This window comes from Hyla sarda, chromosome 9 (genome assembly GCF_029499605.1).
Source record: "Hyla sarda isolate aHylSar1 chromosome 9, aHylSar1.hap1, whole genome shotgun sequence".
NCBI classification, from domain to species: Eukaryota; Metazoa; Chordata; class Amphibia; order Anura; family Hylidae; genus Hyla; species Hyla sarda.
In genome coordinates, this window is record NC_079197.1 from 173,727,157 (window position 1) to 173,751,886 (window position 24,730).

At 45.5% G+C, this 24,730-nt stretch overlaps 1 protein-coding gene across 7 annotated transcripts in view; it reads right to left on the reverse strand.

The window, feature by feature from the left end:
* Positions 1 to 398: 398 nt before the first annotated feature.
* The window catches only part of PPP1R13L (protein phosphatase 1 regulatory subunit 13 like), a 64,131-nt gene continuing 39,799 nt past the window's right edge, over positions 399 to 24,730 (reverse strand). For 2 of the 7 annotated variants that reach the window (XM_056540677.1, XM_056540679.1), the window contains exons 2-12: positions 17,148 to 17,239; positions 12,197 to 12,318; positions 11,410 to 12,046; positions 11,114 to 11,206; positions 10,948 to 11,033; positions 5,322 to 6,194; positions 4,876 to 5,013; positions 1,825 to 1,958; positions 1,583 to 1,749; positions 1,303 to 1,499; positions 399 to 601 (exon numbers count right to left, since the gene is read on the reverse strand). In XM_056540677.1, the coding sequence (XP_056396652.1) occupies positions 563 to 601; positions 1,303 to 1,499; positions 1,583 to 1,749; positions 1,825 to 1,958; positions 4,876 to 5,013; positions 5,322 to 6,194; positions 10,948 to 11,033; positions 11,114 to 11,206; positions 11,410 to 12,046; positions 12,197 to 12,318; positions 17,148 to 17,202 (2,541 nt within the window). In that variant the 5' untranslated portion in view covers positions 17,203 to 17,239 and the 3' untranslated portion in view covers positions 399 to 562. Of the gene's footprint in view, positions 602 to 1,302; positions 1,500 to 1,582; positions 1,750 to 1,824; positions 1,959 to 4,875; positions 5,014 to 5,321; positions 6,195 to 10,947; positions 11,034 to 11,113; positions 11,207 to 11,409; positions 12,047 to 12,196; positions 12,319 to 12,423; positions 13,103 to 17,147; positions 17,468 to 20,268; positions 20,401 to 20,486; positions 20,629 to 24,730 lie in introns of those variants that run through there. The other 5 variants (XM_056540678.1, XM_056540675.1, XM_056540676.1 and 2 more) reach the window with 5 other exon arrangements.

Genomic DNA, 24,730 nt, shown 5'->3' on the forward strand with positions numbered 1-24,730 from the left:
CGGGACACAGAGCGTACAAGTCCCGCAATGCTGCTGCGCTCACTCACCTTGCCGGGGAGATCTATTACACTCTGATGTTGAAGAGGGAGAAGGGCGGAAGTGAGGACTGACAGGCTTCAGATGACGTCAAGCCTGACGGGGCACACCCCCTTCCTCCCTCGCTCACGGCAGGAGCCTGAGCAGCCACAGGGGATCTAAAAAAGGTATTTATATGGGGTTTTGGGTAAAAATATAGACAGGGATAGAGTCAGCGATAGTCAGGGACAGATTGGGGGGAGGGATTAGGGACAGCTTAGTTGATGATAGGTACTCTTTAATTTAGTCACATGATCAAACCCGAATGATAACACGAGCACCATTTATACACGAGAATAACAACCACGCCCACCGAATCCTTCAATGATCATCATTTTATTACAAAAAAAAATTTTTTCTTTTTTATACAAAGTCTAAAAGAAGCAACAGGAAGAAAGTGACAATTCACACGCACACCATCATGCAGCCGCCTGTAAACAACACACACACACGCATACACAAGTCCTCTACATGTCTTCTAACGCCATCACAGGGGACTGCGCTGGGGACGGAGCCTCGGGTACATCTGTAATAGAAGAGTGATCTGTTAGGACAACTCGAAAAATGACAGCTGAGAGCGCCCCCCAGAGGAACACACAGCTATAACACCACAACACTGCAGGGATTTGTAGTTTCAAGCACAGCACACATGGAAGGGAGCCTAGCTGTGCTGTAATGGGTGGGGTGGCTGATGTGTGGGAGGAAGAAAAAAACTTACAAACAAGGAACTATGGGACTTGTAGTTTGAGGGAATTAACACCAACAGGAAATAGCCATTTCACAAAAAGAAAGCAGCAGTGTTATGGTGGACAACACAACTACGGATGCTTCCTAAGCATGTCCATAACTGTCTGGCAGGTAAGTAGTAAAATAATCTTATGTTGGATAACCCCTTTAATATTAGAGGACCAGTGCAGAACCATGTCAATAAAGCTTTTATTTACTATTTTGCATCTTCCTCTGTAGTATACAGCAGCTGATAAGTACTGGAAGGATGAAGATTTTTATATAGAATTAATTTACAAATCTGTATAACTTTCTGGCACCAGTTGATTAGAAAACATTTTTCTCTCCGGAGTACCACTTTAATGAAGTTTATTCATTTAATATCAACCCAAAAATGGCTTTTGGCCCATTAATTAACGTTGGCTTGTTGTCATGGGGTTAAAGTCAAACAGAAAGTAGCCTGACTTATAGAATGATCGAGTTTTATTCAAATGTTCTTACCCCAAAATAGTTGCGGGGCACGTAGCCTTCCCGCCCACACAGTGCTGCCCACCACCAGTTGCCGCCTTCCTCGTCTTTTCGGAGAACAGTCACGGAGTCACCCTCACGTACAGACAGTTCATCAGCAAACTCTGCGGTGTAATCCCATACGGCGTAGACCACTCCGCTCTGCGTCTCCCCCATACATTGCTCAACCTCTGAAAGAAGCAAGACAAAGATCAGTGTAAGAGCAGCCATGTGAAGGGAGGACCAAGCAGACAGAGGAGGAGAGAAGCCTTACCTGTCAGATAGGTGAGGCATTCCTTGTAGCCTTCCCTGTAGGGATCACATTTATCCACAGCTAAGCTGCCATCACTAAAGGTTGTGGCAAAAATGGCGGCTCCATGTCGTACCAAAGTATGGCAGATCTGGAGGTCATTGCAGGAAGCGGCACAATGAAGAGGAGTCCTGAAGGGAAAAAGTTTATCAGCATCATGTTCTCCTTTAAAAGACCCGTCACTTCAGGTGTCTGTCTCCCCTTACCATCCATGGCTGTCCGCTGCGTTCACATTGGCACCACTGGTAATAAGCAGGTTGACTATATGGAAATTGGCGCCACAGATAGCGTTGTGAAGGGCAGTGATTCCTTCCTCATTTGGTTGACTTGGATCTTTTACCTAAGAGACAAGAAGAAATGTAAGGTTCAGGAATCAAATATACAACCAAAATCATATACTGTGACCTAATGTATGTGCAGATATACACAGAATGGCCACTTCATTACAGCCCGTTGCTCTTTCACATTTGGCACTTTATGGAGATCAGACCCATTACCCTGAAGCGAAGTATAAAATCTAGTGATCGGTTTTCTAGGCAATAGTTTCAGTGTAAATCCACATTAGATGGGAAAATCCAGTGATTGGAGCAACTTGGGAGGGAGGCCTGGACATTGGGGCTTAACTAGCCAGGATTTCACCTCCAACCTTGTGGGGTTTCCTCATGTAGCGGTGTGGAGAGAATATGGAGAATGGTTCGGTATAATGGGTCAGAGATGGATGTCAGGAATCGTTCTGATAAACAGGTGGAACACAGTCAGGAAAATACAACGCTGGTGTCCAACTAACATGTCCAAACCCACAACTCACTTCTTAAGTACAGATGGGCTATAACAGCGGACAACCAGTCCAGCACCATTGTGTTTAAAGGAAACAGAAATCATAAAAAGAATAAAGCGGGGGGCTCAAGCATAATGTAATGCTGCATAACCTGGGCTGCTATCTAGAATAAAGATAGACCAATGTAATCAAGAAAAGACAAAAAAGGCTATAACAGATGCACACCCAAAAACAAATATAAAGAACCAAAATAGAATTTTATTGAACAGAAATGAGATACATGATTATCAAAAAGACACACAAGTTAAAAACACTTAAAGGCTCCATAGAGCCACACTACAGCAGGGAGACCAAGTAATGGTCGCCCAAGGACATGGGTGAAAAAATCTGGTATTACCCCCTATCCTGTACAAAGTGCCAATACAATCCTCTGTCAATGTGAATACTAAGTCCTCAATAATACAATAACCACATACAGGATAATAAATGATCCATAAAAGAACCACACTTGTTATTACATCATCAGTGTAGTAGTACACCCCTGAGGAAGTCACATTCGGTGACGGAACGCGTGGGGTTCTTTCCCTGGACATGGTCTGACTGGGTTTATTGTTCCTCCCTTCCTTCCTCTATCTGTGATCTCCGTACCATGTGGTGATATTCCGGTTACCTTGTTTACATTTATTTACTTTATTTCACTAAAGAGTATTTACTGCACCTTATTGTGATTATATTTTGGAAACATGGTGCCTCCTATGATGATGTAATAACAAGTGTGGTTCTTTTATGGATCATTTATTATCCTGTATGTGGTTATTGTATTATTGAGGACTTAGTATTCACATTGACAGAGGATTGTATTGGCACTTTGTACAGGATAGGGGGTAATACCAGATTTTTTCACTCATGTCCTTGGGCGACCATTACTTGGTCTGCCTGCTGTAGTGTGGCTCTATGGAGCCTTTTTTAAGTGTTTAATTTGTGTGTCTTTTTGATAATCATGTATCTCATTTCTGTTCAATAACATTTTATTTTGATTCTTTATATTTGTTATTGGGTGTGCATCTGTTATAGCGTTTTTATCTTTTCTTGATTATAAAGGAAACAGAAAGTTGAGACTCCAGAGGGCAAAAAAGGCAAAACAATTGTATCACTGAGCTGTGGAAAAGCATCAGTGAATCAGAGGGATCCAGATCTCTATAGAGAAACCTGTCCTGGTCAGATGGATCCAGATCTCTATAGAGAAACATGTCCTGGTCAGATGGATCCAGATCTCTATAGAGAAACATAGTCTGGTCAGATGGATCCAGATCTCTATAGAGAAACATGGCCTGGTCAGATGGATCCAAATCTCTATAGAGAAACATGTCCTGGTCAGATGGATCCAGATCTCTATAGAGAAACATGTCCTGGTCAGATGGATCCAGATCTCTATAGAGAAACATGGCCTGGTCAGATGGATCCAGATCTCTATAGAGAAACATGACCTGGTCAGATGGATCCAGATCTCTATAGAGAAACATGGCCTGGTCAGATGGAACCAGATCTCTATAGAGAAACATGGCCGGGTCAGATGGATCCAGATCTCTATAGAGAAACATGGCCTGGTCAGATGGATCCAGAGCTCTGTATAAAAACATGGCCTGGTCAGATGGATCCAGGTCTCTATAGAGAAACATGTCCTGGTCAGATGGATCCAGATCTCTGTGGAGAAACATGGCCTGGTCAGATGGATCCAGATCTCTATAGAGAAACATGTCCTGGTCAGATGGATCCAGATCTCTGTGGAGAAACATGGCCTGGTCAGATGGATCCAGATCTCTATAGAGAAACATGTCCTGGTCAGATGGATCCAGATCTCTATAGAGAAACATGGCCTTGTCAGATGGATCCAGAGCTCTGTATAAAAACATGGCCTGGTCAGATGGATCCAGATCTCTATAGAGAAACATGACCTGGTCAGATGGATCCAGATCTCTATAGAGAAACATGGCCTGGTCAGATGGATCCAGATCTCTATAGAGAAACATGGCCTGGTCAGATGGATTCAGATCTCTGTGGAGAAACATGCCCTGGTCAGATGGATCCAGATCTCTATAGAGAAACATGGCCTGGTCAGATGGATCCAGATCTCTATAGAGAAACATGGCCTGGTCAGATGGATCCAGATCTCTCTGGAGAAACATGGCCTGGTCTCTGATGTAGTTATCTGCTCCTGAAGATAATGGTTAAGTATCAGATGTCCAAGGAGAAGACACTGTGGTCAGGTACAGAGAAACTCCTGTCAGCAGCATCATCATACCAGGTCATAAATGGAGGACTACGACCTTACCATCCAACCACCTTAGTGGTCAGTCGATCTCCACTGCATTGCCAAACTCACTTGTGGTCGCCGATTACACTGTTGTCATTTGTCACAGATAACTCAACTCTTTTTGTTCCTGCTATTCCCACTTGTTGGTCACTCCACACAACCTACCTCTCTCAAAGCCTGAGTGACCACATCCAGCTCTCCAGTTAGTGCCCCATCGAGCAGCAGAATCAGGGGGTCCAGCCGGGCACGTCGGGGCTGACCCCTGCGAGGAGAATTACGACCTCTCAAGGCTGAACGAAGTTCCTAAAACAAAGCAGAGATCAGGGTCAATCCCTAAAACCAATATACCTCATCAATATTTGTGAAGACGTCCTGCAGGAAGAGAGTGGTGGTCAGACTTCATGTCACTATCTTGTGTCATCTTTTAATAGAAGAATAAGATAAACAAGATAAAAAATAAGATATCACCAGATATTACCTCCACTTCTAATACCAGTGAATACACAGGTGGATGGTGGCAGTGAGTGAGGGCAGTGAAGGCTGGATATTTGTGAGGACACTGGTGTGAAGGGGGTAAGTTACTTATGTTATGTGTCATAACATTGTCTTACCGGGTTTTGGCCTCTGCTGACCACAACTGGAACACTGAACTCCAGATCTAGTTGTACAGGAGCTGTTGCTCCCACCCTGGACTCAGATGCTTCCAGGATGATGCACATGGGATCCTCTGGGCTAATGCTAGACTTGATGGTGGAGTTTTGAGGCTTGTCTTCAGTCTTTGGCTCCTCAGGGATGGGGTTCATCCTGGAGATAATCTCAGCCTCTGCTACTTGTTCCTCTAAAGATAGAGCGGCTTTATTTCCAGATCCTTGAAGTTTCTCCTCAGTTTTTGTCTGTTCCGGAACAAAAGAGGGTTTAGGAGCCGCCCTTCCAAAGAGTCGCCCCATGATTTGCCGATATTGTCTCCGATCTGAAGAATGTGGCTGGGTCAGTGCAGTGTGTTCCTGGGAGCCTCGTCTTCTCAGTGGTCGAGGAATATCTTCCAGAACCCTCTGTACCTCTGCTAAGGAAGGGGGCAGCTGTGGCTGAAGGCGGGTGGGGCTTAGAGGCCTAGGGACCTCTTCATTTGGAGCTGGGGTCACAGGTGTTGCAGCTGGCATGGGAAATTCAGGCACGACAGGAATTGACACTGGTGCTGCAGGTGGCATATTCATTTGAGTGGATGAATACATTTGGGGTGGTGCCTGGTGCTCCCAGAATGCATTCTGAAGACGGAAGATCATTGAGAGGGGCAGTGGTCTGTGTGGCTGGCCCCGGCCTCCAGGAGGAGGAACAGGAATGCGAGAGATGGGTTGCTGAGAAGGAAGAGATCTGGGCAAGGTTCCTGAACCAGTCTTCCAACCAGGATCCGGCCCTTGAGGACCACGGTCCATTGAAGAGAACTTGTAGCCCCGAGGAAGGGTGGAGGAGACAGTGACCTCGCCCTGAGGGGGAGAGAATAGAAAGTGTAATTACATTACATGATTCAAAGCCATGAATTGTAAGCATTGCTCATAAATAACCCAGGAAGTGTGGACTCATGAGCTCCTCCTCTACTAACTGTGGACTCATGAGCTCCTCCTCTACTAACTGTGGACTCATGAGGGTCTCCTCTACTAACTGTGGACTCATGAGCTCCTCCTCTACTAACTGTGGACTCATGAGTCTCCTCTACTAACTGTGGACTCATGAGGGTCTCCTCTACTAACTGTGGACTCATGAGCTCCTCCTCTACTAACTGTGGACTCATGAGAGTCTCCTCTACTAACTGTGGACTCATGAGCTCCTCCTCTACTAACTGTGGACTCATGAGAGTCTCCTCTACTAACTGTGGACTCATGAGCTCCTCCTCTACTAACTGTGGACTCATGAGGGTCTCCTCTACTAACTGTGGACTCATGAGGGTCTCCTCTACTAACTGTGGACTCATGAGGGTCTCCTCTACTAACTGTGGACTCACTAGCGCCTCCTCTACTAACTGTGGACTCATGAGGGTCTCCTCTACTAACTGTGGACTCATGAGGGTCTCCTCTACTAACTGTGGACTCACTAGCGCCTCCTCTACTAACTGTGGACTCATGAGAGTCTCCTCTACTAACTGTGGACTCATGAGCTCCTCCTCTACTAACTGTGGACTCATGAGGGTCTCCTCTACTAACTGTGGACTCATGAGGGTCTCCTCTACTAACTGTGGACTCATGAGGGTCTCCTCTACTAACTGTGGACTCACTAGCGCCTCCTCTACTAACTGTGGACTCATGAGGGTCTCCTCTACTAACTGTGGACTCATGAGGGTCTCCTCTACTAACTGTGGACTCACTAGCGCCTCCTCTACTAACTGTGGACTCATGAGGGTCTCCTCTACTAACTGTAGACTCATGAGGGTCTCCTCTACTTACTGTGGAGTTATGGACTGCATATACACACACATATTAGGGCAAATTGCAAATGCTCTAAAATTCTGAGTTCTGGCATATAGTAGACTTGGTCTAAACTTGGTCCAAACAAAAATATTCTAGACAGTCTACAGATGTGCTAAACAGATTTATCAGACAGCCTGAGCCACTGTTCATCTAAGTTTGCACTGTCTAGGGACTCCTCTCGCCAACATCTATGATCAACCATAGTGAAGAAACAACCGTCATGGCTGGTGGTGACAGAAAGACGCAGAGGGGGGATTTACAATTTTAGCTTCTTCCTCTGGTCGCTTCATTCTTTATTTTAGTTAATCATAGCTGTTAGCAAGACAAGTCAGATACAGTCTATGCAAGCTTCTCCCCACCAGCTATGACAGCAGTTTCTTCACTATAATAACTCATAGCTGGTGGGGAGGGACACAGTTTGATAAATTCTGTGTAAACTAACAAGTTATTTGCCCTAAAGCCACCGTATAGGATTTATGTGGACAGAATATCCCTAATTTCCAGAGGCCGAAAACAACTTTAAGTAGAATTTTAGAAATAATGTTTATTGTAATAATACGTGAGGAAAATAATAAATGTAGCTCTAAGAACACATCATTTTGAGACAGCTTTGATTCCTCTATAAATATTCATCAATAGTGACTGTAGTGCCTGGAGCTGTCATTTACAGTCGATTCTCTGTGTCATCTGGGGCTATTCTAAAAACCAGGTGTCAATGCTGAATCTTATATAACCACTATATCAGTCTTCAACTAGTTATGATGTTAATTTCTTCACATTAATTTAAAACTGAAGAATTAAAGTTTTACATAAACATAAGTATTCAGACCCTATCCTATGACTCTAAAATTTAAATCTGATGTTTTCCACCTTGATTGGAGTCACCTGTGGTAATTTCATCTGATTGGACAGGATTTGGAAAGACGTAGCCCTGTCTATATAGGGTCTCACAGCTGACAATACATATCAAAGCAAAAACCATGCCATGAGGAGGAAAGAACTGCCTGTAGAGCAGACGGAATTGTGTAGAGGCACAGATCTGGAGAAGGGGACAAAACATTTCTGTTGCACTGAAAGTTCCAAAGAGCTCAGAGGCCTCCATAATTCTTTTATGGAAGAAGGAAGAACCAGGACTCTTCCTAGAGCTGCCGCCCACCAAACTAAGTAATCGGGGGAAAGGGCCCTGGCAAGAAGGGACCAGGAACCAAATGGTCACTCTGGCTGAGCCCCAAAGATCCTGAGTGCAGATGGGAGAAGCTTCTAGAAGGTCCAGAACCTTCAATGCAGCCTCCACCATCTGGGCTTTATGGTCCAGAAGTAATCCAGAATGAAGCCTCCTCAGTAATAACACATGCCACCTGGAGTTTACAAAAAAGCATCTAAAGATCAGACTGTGAGAAACCAGATTCTTTGGTCTGATGAAACAAAGATGGAAGTTTTTTGCCTAATTTCTAAGCCTCATGTCTGGAGGAAACTAGGCACTGCCCATCACCTTCCCAATACTATCCCTACAGTGATCATGGTGGGGGCAGCATCATGTCTGGAGGAAACCAGGCACTGACCATCACCTGGCCAATACCATCCCTACAGTGATCATGGTGGGGACAGCATCATGTCTGGGGGAAACCAGGTACTGCCCATCACCTGGCCAATACCATCCCTACAGTGATCATGGTGGGGGCAGCATCATGTCTGGGGGAAACCAGGCACTGCCCATCACCTGCCCAATACCATCCCTACAGTGATCATGGTGGGGGCAGCATCATGTCTGGAGGAAACCAGGTACTGCCCATCACCTGCCCAATACCATCCCTACAGTGATCATGGTGGGGGCAGCATCATGTCTGGAGGAAACTAGGCACTGCCCATCACCTTCCCAATACTATCCCTACAGTGATCATGGTGGGGGCAGCATCATGTCTGGAGGAAACCAGGCACTGCCCATCACCTGCCCAATACCATCCCTACAGTGATCATGGTGAGGGCAGCATCATGTCTGGAGGAAACCAGGCACTGCCCATCACCTGCCCAATACCATCCCTACAGTGATCATGGTGGGGACAGCATCATGTCTGGGGGAAACCAGGCACTGCCCATCACCTGCCCAATACCATCCCTACAGTGATCATGGTGGGGACAGCATCATGTCTGGAGGAAACCAGGCACTGCCCATCCCCTGCCCAATACCATCCCTACAGTGATCATGGTGGGGGGCAGCATCATGTCTGGGGGAAACCAGGCACTGGACCTCAGACTGGGCAGAAGATTCACCTTTCTACAAGACCATAAGCAAACAGCCAAGACAACACAGGAGTTACTTAGTGACAACTCTCATTCGGTTCGAGCCAAAGATCAAACCCAATGAGAGACCTGAAAATGGCTTCCACCGACGGTCCCCATCCAACCTGACAGAGCTGAGAGGATCTGCAGAGAAGAATGGAAGAAAATCCCCAAATCCAGGTGTGTAAACCTTGTGGCCTCATCCCCAGAAGACTGGAGGCTGAAATCACTGCCAAAGGGGCTTCACCTCAGTCATGAGTAAAGGGTATGAATACTTATGTCACTGCAGGATTATAGTTTTTCCTTTTCAATAAATTAGTAAAGATTTGTAACATTTTGTTATAACTTTCTCATTATGGAGGATTGAGGGCAGAATGATGGAGAAATGCTTGAATTATTTCTGAACACTTTCCATATGCACTATATGTATACAGTGACTACGATGGCCCCGACATACGATAATTTCAACATACGATGGCCTCTCAGAGGCAGCATCAACATATGATGCTTTTTTATGTCGGGGCCAACGCATAAACGGCTATCCGGGAGCGCAGACTGCTTCAGCTGCCGCCGGATAGCCGTTTACGGTGCCCCGTGTGCTCCGGTGATGTTTCTTACCTGTCCTCGGGGCTCCGGCGTGCCCTCTTCGGGATCCCCTCCATCGTCGGCGCTCTCCATCGTCGTCATCACATCGCTGCGCACGCCGTCCCGTCATCCAATAGGAGCGGCGTGCGTAACAAGGTGATGGCGGCGACGGAGCGGACGGATGCCAGGGAAGCAGAGGCCTTGCCGGAGCGTCAGGGACACCTCGAGGAGGCGGCGACAGCGATGGACGGCGACATCCTGGGCAGCGGTGACGAGCGGTGACGGTCTGGAGTGGCGGGGACAGGTGAGTACAACTTCCTCTAACAGTGGTCTTCAACCTGCAGACCTCCAGATGTTGCAAAACTACAACACCCAGCATGCCCGGACAGCCAACGGCTGTCCGGGCGTGCTGGGTGTTGTAGTTTTGCAACATCTGGAGGTCCGCAGGTTGTAGACCACTCTCCTATACTTTACATTGCACGGATCCCTCAACATGCGATGGTTTCAACAAATGATGGTCCATTTGGAATGGATTACCATCGTATGTTGAGGGACCACTGTATGTATTTATTATTGTACAATGTATCTGGGAGCAGCTGTTCTTGTGCTCTTGGAACATTTCAGCCGCTGCCAGTAGAAGGTCCTGTGTCACTCGGTGCCTGAGGCGCTGCACACAATGACTCACAACCGTCTAGCAGTTACCAGATCAGCGACAACCTGTGGCTAATCTTCCAACCAGATCCCATCTTTAGAGCAGATGCCTGGGGCGGTGGGATCAGCTTACACCAGTGGTGTATGTGTGAAATACCTGTGACCCTACATTCTTCACATATGACAAGTACCCCCTCCCCATGTACTCTGTGAGGTCTGGCACCTTCCATGCACAGACTGTATGATCATCCTCCCTCACCTTGCCCTTCACCGGGGCCGGGTCCAGACTGCTCTCCCTCCAGGCCTTCATGACAGGGACTCCACCCAGAGACACCCGATCAGACCCTGTGGAAGGAAATGTATGATAAGAGATGAGAACGTTCAGTTGGGGGGGGTCACAGCTGCTCTCCGGAGGATTCACTCACTTTCTTGATGGGTCTTCTTGTCAAAAACGGTGTCCAGATCTGACTCATTCCAGCTGCGCTGGGGAGGGCGGCGCTGGAGGGAGCCGACATTATCTGTGGTGAAGAAAACAACACAAAGATCTGTAAGATGCTTGCCCCATAGATCCCCTGACCCTTATTAGACAGTGACAACAATGGCAGTGCCTCACCCCTCGTCAGAACATACGGTACATAACTACAACTCCCATCTGACTAGTTATGGGGGTTTTGGAAAATCATCTCCTATAGTCATTGAAATAATATTTCCCCACATTCACCTGAGTAGCGAGGTGCAGAGAATCCCAGAGGAGCCTCGTAGGCTGGAGGGGGTCTGTGAGGTGGAGCCCATTCTGTGTACATGCCCATGGGAGGTCCATCGGGGGCAGGAGAGACTGACCTGGGCACAAAGCCATAATCATAGGAACCAGAAGACAGACGGGCTGGTGAGGAAGATGCAGGGCGCTCAAAGTACTGGAGACGAGGGGAGGTGGGGCGACCCCATGATGGTCGGGATGGGACAGTCATATATGTGTCACCACCATCGGCTGGCAGGGACCTGCGGGTAAAGTTCGGGGAGGAGCTGAAGGATACAGAAGGCACAGTGGACGTGGAGTTCATGGTCATAGACAGTGACATTGGGGCCGCCAGGGTAGACTCTTGTCTGGACCTGGTGGAATGCAGTTGAGGAGTCAGGCTGAGCGAGGATGGGGATTGAGGTGCCACCACAGAGCGGCGGGTGAGGGAGGGTGACAGGCTGGGGTTGGAGTTCTGACGGATGAAAGCTTCAGAACCCTGTGTACCCTGTATTTGAGGTGTCAGGTTGAGCGATGATGGGGACTGTGGTGCCACAGACCAGAGGGTGAGGGACGGTGACTGGTTGGGGTTTGAGTTTTGACGGTTGAAAGTTTCTGCCCCCTGTGGAGAGACAGATGACAGATTAGACATATATGTAGAGGTGTCTTTTACTCAGCTGTCTGACCAAATCCAATATGTGGCTGGAGTCTTGGGACAAGCAATGGTAGATCCCCCTGACTCCAGGGTCGATGGCTTTGCTGCTCATCTCACCTCCGCCTTGCTGGGGGAATTGGATGGCTTTCCCTTTTCCAGTTCCCATCGCAGTTGATCCAGTTTGGCTGTGGCAGAGTCCAATTCCATCTGCTTCATATTCAGCTCCTGAGCTGCCAAAGCTACAGAAAAAAGAAGAAAACCCATCATCCACCATCGGGGGGAAATCAGGCACCATGGACCCTCCCCAAAAATTACAGCTCTAGCAACCTAAACAGGCCAGAAACCTGATCCTGCGGAGACGTCTCACCCTCCAGGCTATGGGTGAGGACACGGCTCAGGAACGGCCTCATCTGTTAGTAATTGTGGTAAGACGGGCTCGTGCAGCCGGGGGGCACACCGTGAACCTTAAGCTCCATGAAAACATCCGACCCTTATAAAGGCCCTGATCCAGCCTTATAAAGGCCCTGATTTATGGTTTTGGATAGAGGGGGCCCTGTGCTGCATTCTTAGGGGGTCTCTGCCTGTATCCACATGACAACATTTCTTGTCTATGATAATTTTCCACACACACAGCCTGATTATCTATTCGACCACCATTAAAGGATGAAGAAAGAAATGATGGGAGACTCCTCTGCTGTCCTGCACATGTGTGTACACATAGGGAGGACCTGCTCAGTATCTGTTGCCCAATGTGCCGATCCCTTCCCTGTATACTCCACCCTGCAATCATCGTATTAAATATCGCCTACTGCTCGGGACGAACACAAGGTACAGTGTGTACGAGAACAGATACCGTATACATGAGCATCTATGGCACCACATAAACAGCCATATTTATCACACATACACAACCTATAGTGGGCTCTACACAGCACACTACACATATCATCCTATACAAAACCTATACTGGACCCTATACATTACTCCATACACAACCTATAGTGGGCACTACACATATCATCCTATACAAAACCTATACTGGACCCTATACATTACTCCATACACAACCTATAGTGGGCACTACACATATCATCCTATACAAAACCTATACTGGACCCTATACATTACTCCATACACAACCTATAGTGGGCACTACACATATCATCCTATACAAAACCTATACATTACTCCATACACAACCTATAGTGGGCACTACACATATCATCCTATACAAAACCTATACATTACTCCATACACAACCTATAGTGGGCTCCATACAGCTCACTACACATATCATCCTATACAAAACCTATACTGGACCCTATACATTACTCCATACACAACCTATAGTGGGCACTACACATATTATCCTATACAAAACCTATACTGGACTCTATACATTACTCCATACACAACCTATAGTAGTCTCTAGGCAGCACACTTTACAAAACTATATACATCACCCTATACACAACATATACTGGGCTCTATACAGCATACTATACATCACCCTATACACAACATATACTGAGCTCTATACAGCATACTATACAGCACCCTATACACAATATATACTGGGCTCTATACATCACCCTATACACAATATATACTGGGCTCTATACATCACCCTATACACAATATATACTGGGCTCTATACATCACCCTATACTCAATATATACTGAGCTCTACACATCACCCTATACACAACATATACTGGGCTCTATACATCACCCTATACACAATATATACTGAGCTCTATACATCACCCTATACACAATATATACTGAGCTCTATACATCATCCTATACACAACATATACTGAGCTCTATGCAGCATACTATACATCACCCTATACACAAGATATACTGGGCTCTATACATCACCCTATACACAATATATACTGGGCTCTATACATCACCCTATACACAACATATACTGGGCTCTATACAGCACACTATACACAATATATACTGGGCTCTATACATCACCCTATACACAACATATACTGGGCTCTATACATCACCCTATACACAATATATACTGGGCTCTATACATAACCCTATACACAATATATACAGGGCTCTATACATCACCCTATACACAAGATATACTGGGCTCTATACATCACCCTATACACAATATATACTGGGCTCTATACATCACCCTATACACAACATATACTGGGCTCTATACAGCACACTATACACAATATATACTGGGCTCTATACATCACCCTATACACAACATATACTGGGCTCTATACATCACCCTATACACAATATATACTGGGCTCTATACATAACCCTATACACAATATATACAGGGCTCTATACATCACCCTATACACAATATATACTGAGATCTATACATCACCCTATACACAACATATACTGGGCTCTATACATAACCCTATACACAATATATACTGAGCTCTATACATCACCCTATACACAACATATACAGGGCTCTATACATCACCCTATACACAATATATACTGGGCTCTATACATCCCCCTATACACAATATATACTGAGCTCTATACAGCATACTATACATCACCCTACACAATATATACTGGGCTCTATACATCACCCTATACACAACATATACTGGGCTCTATACATCACCCTATACACAATATATACTGGGCTCTATACATCACCCTATACACAATATATACTGGGCTCTATACATCACCCTATACACAATATATACTGAGCTCTATGCAGCATACTATACATCACCCTATACACAATATTTACTGGGCTCTATACATCACCCTACACAATATATACTGGGCTCTATACATCACCCTATACACAATATATACTGAGCTCTATACATCATCCTATACACAACATATACTGAGCTCTATACATCACCCTATACACAATATATACTGAGCTCTATACATCATCCTATACACAATATATACTGAGCTCTATACATCACCCTATACACAATATATACTGGGCTCTATACAGCATACTATACATCACCCTATACACAATATATACTGGGCTCTATACATCCCCCTATACACAATATATACTGAGCTCTATACAGCATACTATACATCACCCTACACAATATATACTGGGCTCTATACATCACCCTATACACAACATATACTGGGCTCTATACATCACCCTATACACAATATATACTGGGCTCTATACATCACCCTATACACAACATATACTGGGCTCTATACATCACCCTATACACAATATATACTGGGCTCTATACATCACCCTATACACAATATATACTGGGCTCTATACATCACCCTATACACAATATATACTGGGCTCTATACATCGCCCTATACACAATATATACTGGGCTCTATACATCACCCTATACACAATATATACTGAGCTCTATGCAGCATACTATACATCACCCTATACACAATATATACTGGGCTCTATACATCACCCTACACAATATATACTGGGCTCTATACATCACCCTATACACAATATATACTGAGCTCTATACATCACCCTATACACAATATATACTGGGCTCTATACAGCATACTATACATCACCCTATACACAATATATACTGAGCTCTATACATCCCCCTATACACAATATATACTGAGCTCTATACAGCATACTATACATCACCCTACACAATATATACTGGGCTCTATACATCACCCTATACACAACATATACTGGGCTCTATACATCACCCTATACACAATATATACTGGGCTATATACATCACCCTATACACAATATATACTGGGCTCTATACATCACCCTATACACAATATATACTGGGCTCTATACATCACCCTATACACAATATATACTGGGCTCTATACATCACCCTACACAATATATACTGAGCTCTATACAGCACACTATACACAGTATATACTAGGCTCTATACATCACCCTATACACAATATATACTGGGCTCTATACATCACCCTATACACAATATATACTGGGCTCTATACATCACCCTATACACAATATATACTGGGCTCTATACATCACCCTATACACAACATATACTGGGCTCTATACATCACCCTATACACAATATATACTGAGCTCTATACATCACCCTATACACAATATATACTGAGCTCTATACATCATCCTATACACAACATATACTGAGCTCTATGCAGCATACTATACATCACCCTATACACAAGATATACTGGGCTCTATACATCACCCTATACACAATATATACTGAGCTCTATACAGCACACTATACACAGTATATACTAGGCTCTATACATCACCCTATACACAATATATACTGGGCTCTATACATCACCCTATACACAAGATATACTGGGCTCTATACATCTCCCTATACACAATATATACTGAGCTCTATACAGCACACTATACACAGTATATACTAGGCTCTATACATCACCCTATACACAATATATACTGGGCTCTATACATCACCCTATACACAATATATACTGGGCTCTATACATCACCCTATACACAATATATACTGGGCTCTATACATCTCCCTATACACAATATATACTGAGCTCTATACAGCACACTATACACAGTATATACTAGGCTCTATACATCACACTATACACAGTATATACTAGGCTCTATACATCACCCTATACACAATATATACTGAGCTCTACACATCACCCTATACACAATATATACTAGGCATTACAGCATACTGGACAATATATATCACTCTATTGGGGAGATTTCTCTAAAATTGTGCAGAGAAAAATCTGACCAGTTCCCATAGCAACAAGATTGGTTGCTATGAGCAACTGCTCTACTTTTCCTCTGCACAGGTTTTGATAAATCTCCCTATACACACACATTATATATATATATATATATATATATATATATATATATACACATACACAGTATATACACACACCACACCAACACGCTGACCCATACAAAGTTATTAAAACTAATCCAGTCCTATCCTAGGAAGGGTATTGTACGGTCCTATACACAACTTTATACATCACAGGACCCTATAGGGTGGTCTCTGTATCTGGTGAGGGTTATAGGGGAAGCATCACTTACACTGGAAGTCCAGGTCCAGCAGGGAGTGCGGGGACTTGACGTTGTCGCTTGCCATCTTGCTGACCGAGTCCCTCCAGCCAAACAGCTTGGTCCTAGGAAGAAGAACTTCCATTAGAGAAGTGGAGGAGCAAGCAGAGGAGGGAGCATGAGCCGAGGAGACACTGTGAGGCAGGAGGAGGCGCGAGGCACAATAAGAACAGCCAGTGAGTCAGGCTCGGGGTGGAGAGACACCAGGAATGTGATAGACTCATGTGAACCAGGACTGTATGGAGGTGGCTTCATCCCCGAGACAGGAGGGAGTGTCTGTAAATACACAGGGAGCACACAAAACATGGCCCTGACCCCAGGAGCTCACTATCTAATCCCCACAACCACAATGTATCACAACCATCATCCCTGACCCCAGGAGCTCACAATCTAATCACCTATCATACAATGTATCACAACCATCATCCCTGACCCCAGGAGCTCACTATCTAATCCCCACAACCACAATGTATCACTCCCATCATCCCTGACCCCAGGAGCTCACAATCTAATCTCCTATCATACAATGTATCACTCCCATCATCCCTGACCCCAAGAGCTCACTATCTAATCCCCACAACCACAATGTATCACAACCATCATCCCTGACCCCAGGAGCTCACTATCTAATCCCCACAACCACAATGTATCACTCCCATCATCCCTGACCCCAGGAGCTCACAATCTAATCTCCTATCATACAATGTATCACTCCCATCATCCCTGACCCCAGGAGCTCACAATCTAATCTCCTATCATACAATGTATCACAACCATCATCCCTGACCCCAGGAGCTCACTATCTAATCTCCTATCATACAATGTATCACTCCCATCATCCCCGACCCCAGGAGCTCACAATCTAATCTATCACATACAATGTATCACTCCCATCATCCCTGACCCCAGGAGCTCACAATCGAATCCCCACAACCACAATGTATCACAACCATCATCCCTGACCCCAGGAGCTCACAATCTAATCTCCTATCATACAATGTATCACTCCCATCATCCCTGACCCCAGGAGCTCACTATCTAATCCCCACAACCACAATGTATCACAACCATCATCCCTGACCCCAGGAGCTCACAATCTAATCTCCTATCATACAATGTATCACTCCCATCATCCCTGACCCCAGGAGCTCACTATCTAATCCCCACAACCACAATGTATCACAACCATCATCCCTGACCCCAGGAGCTCACAATCTAATCTCCTATCACATACAATGTATCACTCCCATCATCCCTGACCCCAGGAGCTCACAATCTAATCTATCACATACAATGTATCACTCCCAATCCCTCCCTACCCCAGGAGCTCACAATCTAATCTCCTATCATACAATGTATCACTCCCATCATCCCTGACCCCAGGAGCTCACAATCTAATCTCCTATCACATACAATGTATCACTCCCATCATCCCTGACCCCAGGAGCTCACAATCTAATCCCCATAACCACAATGTATCACTCCCATCATCCCTGACCCCAGGAGCTCACAATCTAATCTATCACATACAATGTATCACTCCCATCATCCCTGACCCCAGGAGCTCACAATCTAATCTCCTATCACATACAATGTATCACTCCCATCATCCCTGACCCCAGGAGCTCACAATCTAATCTCCTATCACATACAATGTATCACTCCCATCATCCCTGACCCCAGGAGCTCACAATCTAATCTCCTATCATACAATGTATCACTCCCATCATCCCTGACCCCAGGAGCTCACAATCTAATCTCCTATCATACAATGTATCACTCCCATCATCCCTGACCCCAGGAGCTCACAATCTAATCTCCTATCACATACAATGTATCACTCCCATCATCCCTGACCCCAGGAGCTCACAATCTAATCCCCATAACCACAATGTATCACTCCCATCATCCCTGACCCCAGGAGCTCACAATCTAATCTATCACATACAATGTATCACTCCCATCATCCCTGACCCCAGGAGCTCACAATCTAATCTCCTATCACATACAATGTATCACTCCCATCATCCCTGACCCCAGGAGCTCACAATCTAATCTCCTATCACATACAATGTATCACTCCCATCATCCCTGACCCCAGGAGCTCACAATCTAATCTCCTATCATACAATGTATCACTCCCATCATCCCTGACCCCAGGAGCTCACAATCTAATCTCCTATCATACAATGTATCACTCCCATCATCCCTGACCCCAGGAGCTCACAATCTAATCTCCTATCTCACACAGTGTATCACTCCCATCATCCCTGACCCCAGGAGCTCACAATCTAATCTCCTATCACATACAATGTATCACTCCCATCATCCCTGACCCCAGGAGCTCACAATCTAATCTCCTATCACATACAATGTATCACTCCCATCATCCCTGACCCCAGGAGCTCACAATCTAATCTCCTATCACATACAATGTATCACTCCCATCATCCCTGACCCCAGGAGCTCACAATCTAATCTCCTATCACATACAATGTATCACTCCCATCATCCCTGACCCCAGGAGCTCACAATCTAATCTCCTATCACATACAATGTATCACTCCCATCATCCCTGACCCCAGGAGCTCACAATCTAATCTCCTATCACATACAATGTATCACTCCCATCATCCCTGACCCCAGGAGCTCACAATCTAATCTCCTATCACATACAATGTATCACTCCCATCATCCCTGACCCCAGGAGCTCACAATCTAATCTCCTATCACATACAATGTATCACTCCCATCATCCCTGACCCCAGGAGCTCACAATCTAATCTCCTATCACATACAATGTATCACTCCCATCATCCCTGACCCCAGGAGCTCACAATCTAATCCCCACAACCACAATGTATCACTCCCAGAAGGCCTAAAATCAAAGGGTAAAATTGAATGCGTTTTTAAAAAAAAATTGCATCTATAAGACGGTTTTTGTCTTTTTTTTTTTTTCATACCTCCATTATGTCATTTTTGGTCAAGTTTTATCCCCTGTACAATTAGCTACGATTTTTTAAGTGGTATATAAAAAAAAAAAGTTCTGCGCACTTCACTTTACTGTACCACAAGAAAAATGATCTATACGAACCTATATGTATTTTTTCCCCACAAAAGTATATAAGTGACGTCTGGGGTGGTACAGGTCTGTGGGGGGAGATTCATCACAACCTGTGCAGAGGAGAAGCGCAACAGTTGCCCATAGCAACCAATCAGACTGCTACTTTCATTTTAAAAATGAAAATATGAAAGAAGCCATCTGAATTGTTGCTATGGGCGTATGGTATTTGGTATTATTTTGGTACATACGTTGGCGGTATTTGTCAGACGTGTGTGTGTGGTAGCCGTAGGGCCCTATTCAATTATAGCCATTGTAATAGGATTAGGGATCATCTATAAATGAGCAAACAAACACTCCTTTGGATAGGGGATAAGATGTCTAGGGGCGGAGTCTCTGGCTGCGTCACCCCAGACATCCGATGCACGAAGCGATGCGGGGTGGAGGCTCGTGACGTCGCAGCCACGCCCGTTCGTGATGTCACGGCCACGTCCCCTCAAAGCAAGTGTATGGGAGGGGGCGTGACGTCCGTCACGCCCCCTCCCATAGACTTGCATTGAGGGGGCGTGACCGTGACATCATAAACAGGGAGTGACTGTGGCGTCACGAGCCTCCGGCGCTGCACCCGACTCTCTAAACGAATGCCGGGTGCAGCAGGGAGATAGCGGGGGACCCCAGCAGCGGAACCCCTGCGATCAAACATCTTATTCCCTATCCTTTGAATAGGGGATAAGATGTCTAGGGGCGGAGTATCCCTTTAAGGCTCAAAATTAGGCTCCAAAAAAATGGGGTGTGAACAAAGCCTAAGATTTGGTAGCTCCTCTGTGAAAAAACTGCAGCAAAAAGGCCGAAAATGCCGGGCGGACATTCTGCACAGTTACTTAAAGGGGTACTCCGGTGAAAAACTTTTTTTTTTTTTTTATCAACTGGTGCCAGAAAGTTAAACAGATTTGTAAATTACTTCTATAAAAAAAATCTTAATCCTTCCTGTACTTATTAGCTGCTGAATACTACAGAGGAAATTCTTTTCCGTTTGAAACACAGAGCTCTCTGCTGACAACATGAGCACAGTGCTCTCTGCTGACATCTCTGTCCATTTTAGGAACTGTCCAGAGTAAAAGGAAATCCCCATAGCAAACATATGCTGTTCTGGACAGTTCCTAAAATGGACAGAGATGTCAGCAGAGAGCACTGTTCTCGTGTTTCAAAAAGAAAAGAATTTCCGCTGTAGTATTCAGCAGCTAATAAGTATAGGAAGGATTAAGATTTTTTAATAGAAGTAATTTACAAATATGTTTAACTTTCTGCCACCAGCTGATTTAAAAAAAAGTTTTTCACCGGAGTACTCCTTTAATGCGGCGGCACTACGATGACTCGGAAGTGTGCCGTCTCCGTAAATCGTAATGCATTTCCAAACAAAATCCAAGGAAACATTGCAAAGGTTTAATGTTTCTGCGGATGCCGGAATCGGGATTTCCGTGACAGAACTTCTGCTGTGAGCAGATTAAAATCAATAGGACTCTGCTGCAGCACAATTTCCGAGCTGAGTATTCCCCTGGAATTCCACTCGGAAATCCCGCTGTGTGAACAAAGCCTAATGGTCCATTCACAAGGGCAGATTTCCTGCGGATTTTTCACCGCGTCATTCCTACTATTTACTTTACTTTAATGGGTCCGCAGAAAATGCGCAATAGTGGCAGACTTGCGGATTTGCCGCAGACCCATTGGAGGCGATGAAGGCAAAATCCACTGCAGATTTTTTGGCAGCAAATACTCCACCTATGTAAATGGACCTTTAAGACGATTATTTTTCGCCAAAAATGTGTGCAAGAATATTTGGTGCATCTAAGGCCAAGTTCACATTCCTGGCCGAAAAACCAGAGCCAGACCAGATTTTAGGAGCAGGCAGATTTATTTGTCTCCTCTAGGACTTTATCATCCCTGGACCCTTCACAATATACTTGAGGGAGATAAATAAAAGTATGCGCGCTATGCGTCCCGCTCAGTCAGCACCGGCTGAACACTCTCCTCCCCTCCCCCGCCTCGCTTTTAATGGATTGAACAATAACGTTTTGCAGTTTTACAGGTGCCGCGACAATCTCTGTTTTTACGTTCGTATTTGTGTGGACTTAGAGCTGCACCCCCATCACATTGCAGCAAACCCTCTGCTGTTGTGCATATTGCTACATTTTCACAGTAGCGCCGCCCCCTTACTTCTTCTTTTATCAAAATTGTGAAAAAAACAAAAGCAAAAGCAAACCTGACACAAGTATTATTAGCCAGATATTTAAATCAAATTAAAGACATTGTTTAATGAAACGTGGGAGTGGTTTAGATGAAAAGGTCGTTTACTGATTGCTCGCTGGTTGTCTGATGACTCGCTCGCTGTCTGATTGCTCACTCGTCTGATGGCTCGCTGGTTGTCTGATGGCTCGCTTATGGTTTTAAAGAGAACCCGTCACCAAACTTAACTTTTAATATATTGTTTCTTATGTAATTATAAGACACTTTGCTATTTACTTGCTGTTAAAATTGCTGTGATTGAAAATGTGATTGAAAAAATGGCCACTAGGTGGCTCTGTTCTGTTCCCTGCTGCAAGTCAAACAGTTAGTTTGGTCTCCTCCCAGCCTGGCAGGAGACTAAACTCAGGAAGTGCGTGCGGGGCATGGTGAGGCACAGCTCTCACAGACTTCAGTGATGTCATGCCTGCTGGGAAACGGCCACTTTCTGCTGCTGAGAGCTCACACAATGTTTGATACAGGCTAAAGGTATGATACAGAGGTTTTTTAAGCTTGGAAATCTTTTTTAAGGGCAGGAGGGGTGTTAGGAGTAGGAGCGAGCCATCAGACAATGAGCGAGCCATCAGACAACGAGCGAGCCATCAGACAACGAGCGAGCCATCAGACAGCGAGCGAGTCATCAGACAACTAGCGAGTCATCAGACAACTAGCGAGCCATCAGACAACTAGCGAGCCATCAGACAGCGAGCGAGCCATCAGACAACCAACGAGCCATCAGACAACGAGCGAGCCATCAGACAGCGAGCGAGCCATCAGACAACGAGCGAGCCATCAGACAACGAGCGAGCCATCAGAGAACCAACGAGCCATCAGACAACCAACGAGCCATCAGACAACGAGCAAGCCATCAGACAACCAACGAGCCAATAGACAACCAACGAGCAATCAGACAACCAGCGAGCAATCAGACAACCAGCGAGCAATCAGACAACCAGCGAGCAATCAGACAACCAGCGAGCCATCAGACAGCGAGCGAGCCATCAGACAGCGAGCGAGCCATCAGACAGCGAGCGAGCCATCAGACAACGAGCGAGCCATCAGACAACGAGCGAGCCATCAGACAACGTGGGAGCCATCAGACAACGAGCGAGCCATCAGACAACGAGCGAGCCATCAGACAACCAACGAGCCATCAGACAACAAGCAAGCCATCAGACAACCAACGAGCCATTAGACAACCAGCGAGCCATCAGACAACGGGCGAGCCATCAGACAACGAGCGAGCCATCAGACAACGAGCGAGCCATCAGACAGCGAGCGAGCCATCAGACAGCGAGCGAGCCATCAGACAGCGAGCGAGCCATCAGACAACGAGCGAGCCATCAGACAACGAGCGAGCCATCAGACAACCAACGAGCCATTAGACAACCAGCGAGCAATCAGACAACCAGCGAGCAATCAGACAACCAGCGAGCAATCAGACAACCAGCGAGCAATCTGACAATGATTGTTGGCCCTATTACACAAGAAGATATTTGCCTGTTCAGCTGATAATCGCCCCATGTATTAGGGGCCTGTTCAGAGGATAGTCATCCCATGTATTAGGGGCCTGTTCAGAGGATAGTCATCCCATGTATTAGGGGCCTGTTCAGAGGATAGTCATCCCATGTATTAGGGGCCTGTTCAGAGGATAGTCATCCCATGTATTAGGGGCCTGTTCAGAGGATAGTCATCCCATGTATTAGGGGCCTGTTCAGAGGATAGTCATCCCATGTATTAGGGGCCTGTTCAGAGGATAGCCATCCCATGTATTAGGGGCCTGTTCAGAGGATAGTCATCCCATGTATTAGGGGCCTGTTCAGAGGATAGTCATCCCATGTATTAGGGGCCTGTTCAGAGGATAGTCATCCCATGTATTAGGGGCCTGTTCAGAGGATAGTCATCCCATGTATTAGGGGCCTGTTCAGAGGATAGTCATCCCATGTATTAGGGACCTGTTCAGAGGATAGGCATCCCATGTATTAGGGGCCTGTTCAGAGGATATTCATCCCATGTAATAGGGGCCTGTTCAGAGGATAGTCATCCCATGTAATAGGGGCCTTAGACTGTCTTATCTAAGTTTTTATTTATCTCCCCCACAACATATCACTCCCATAATCCCTGAAGCCAGGGATGCAGGAATGAGGCCACGAGACTACACCCAACAAAGTCCTGAACAACAATGTCGAACAAAGGCTGGGTTCACACATATTGG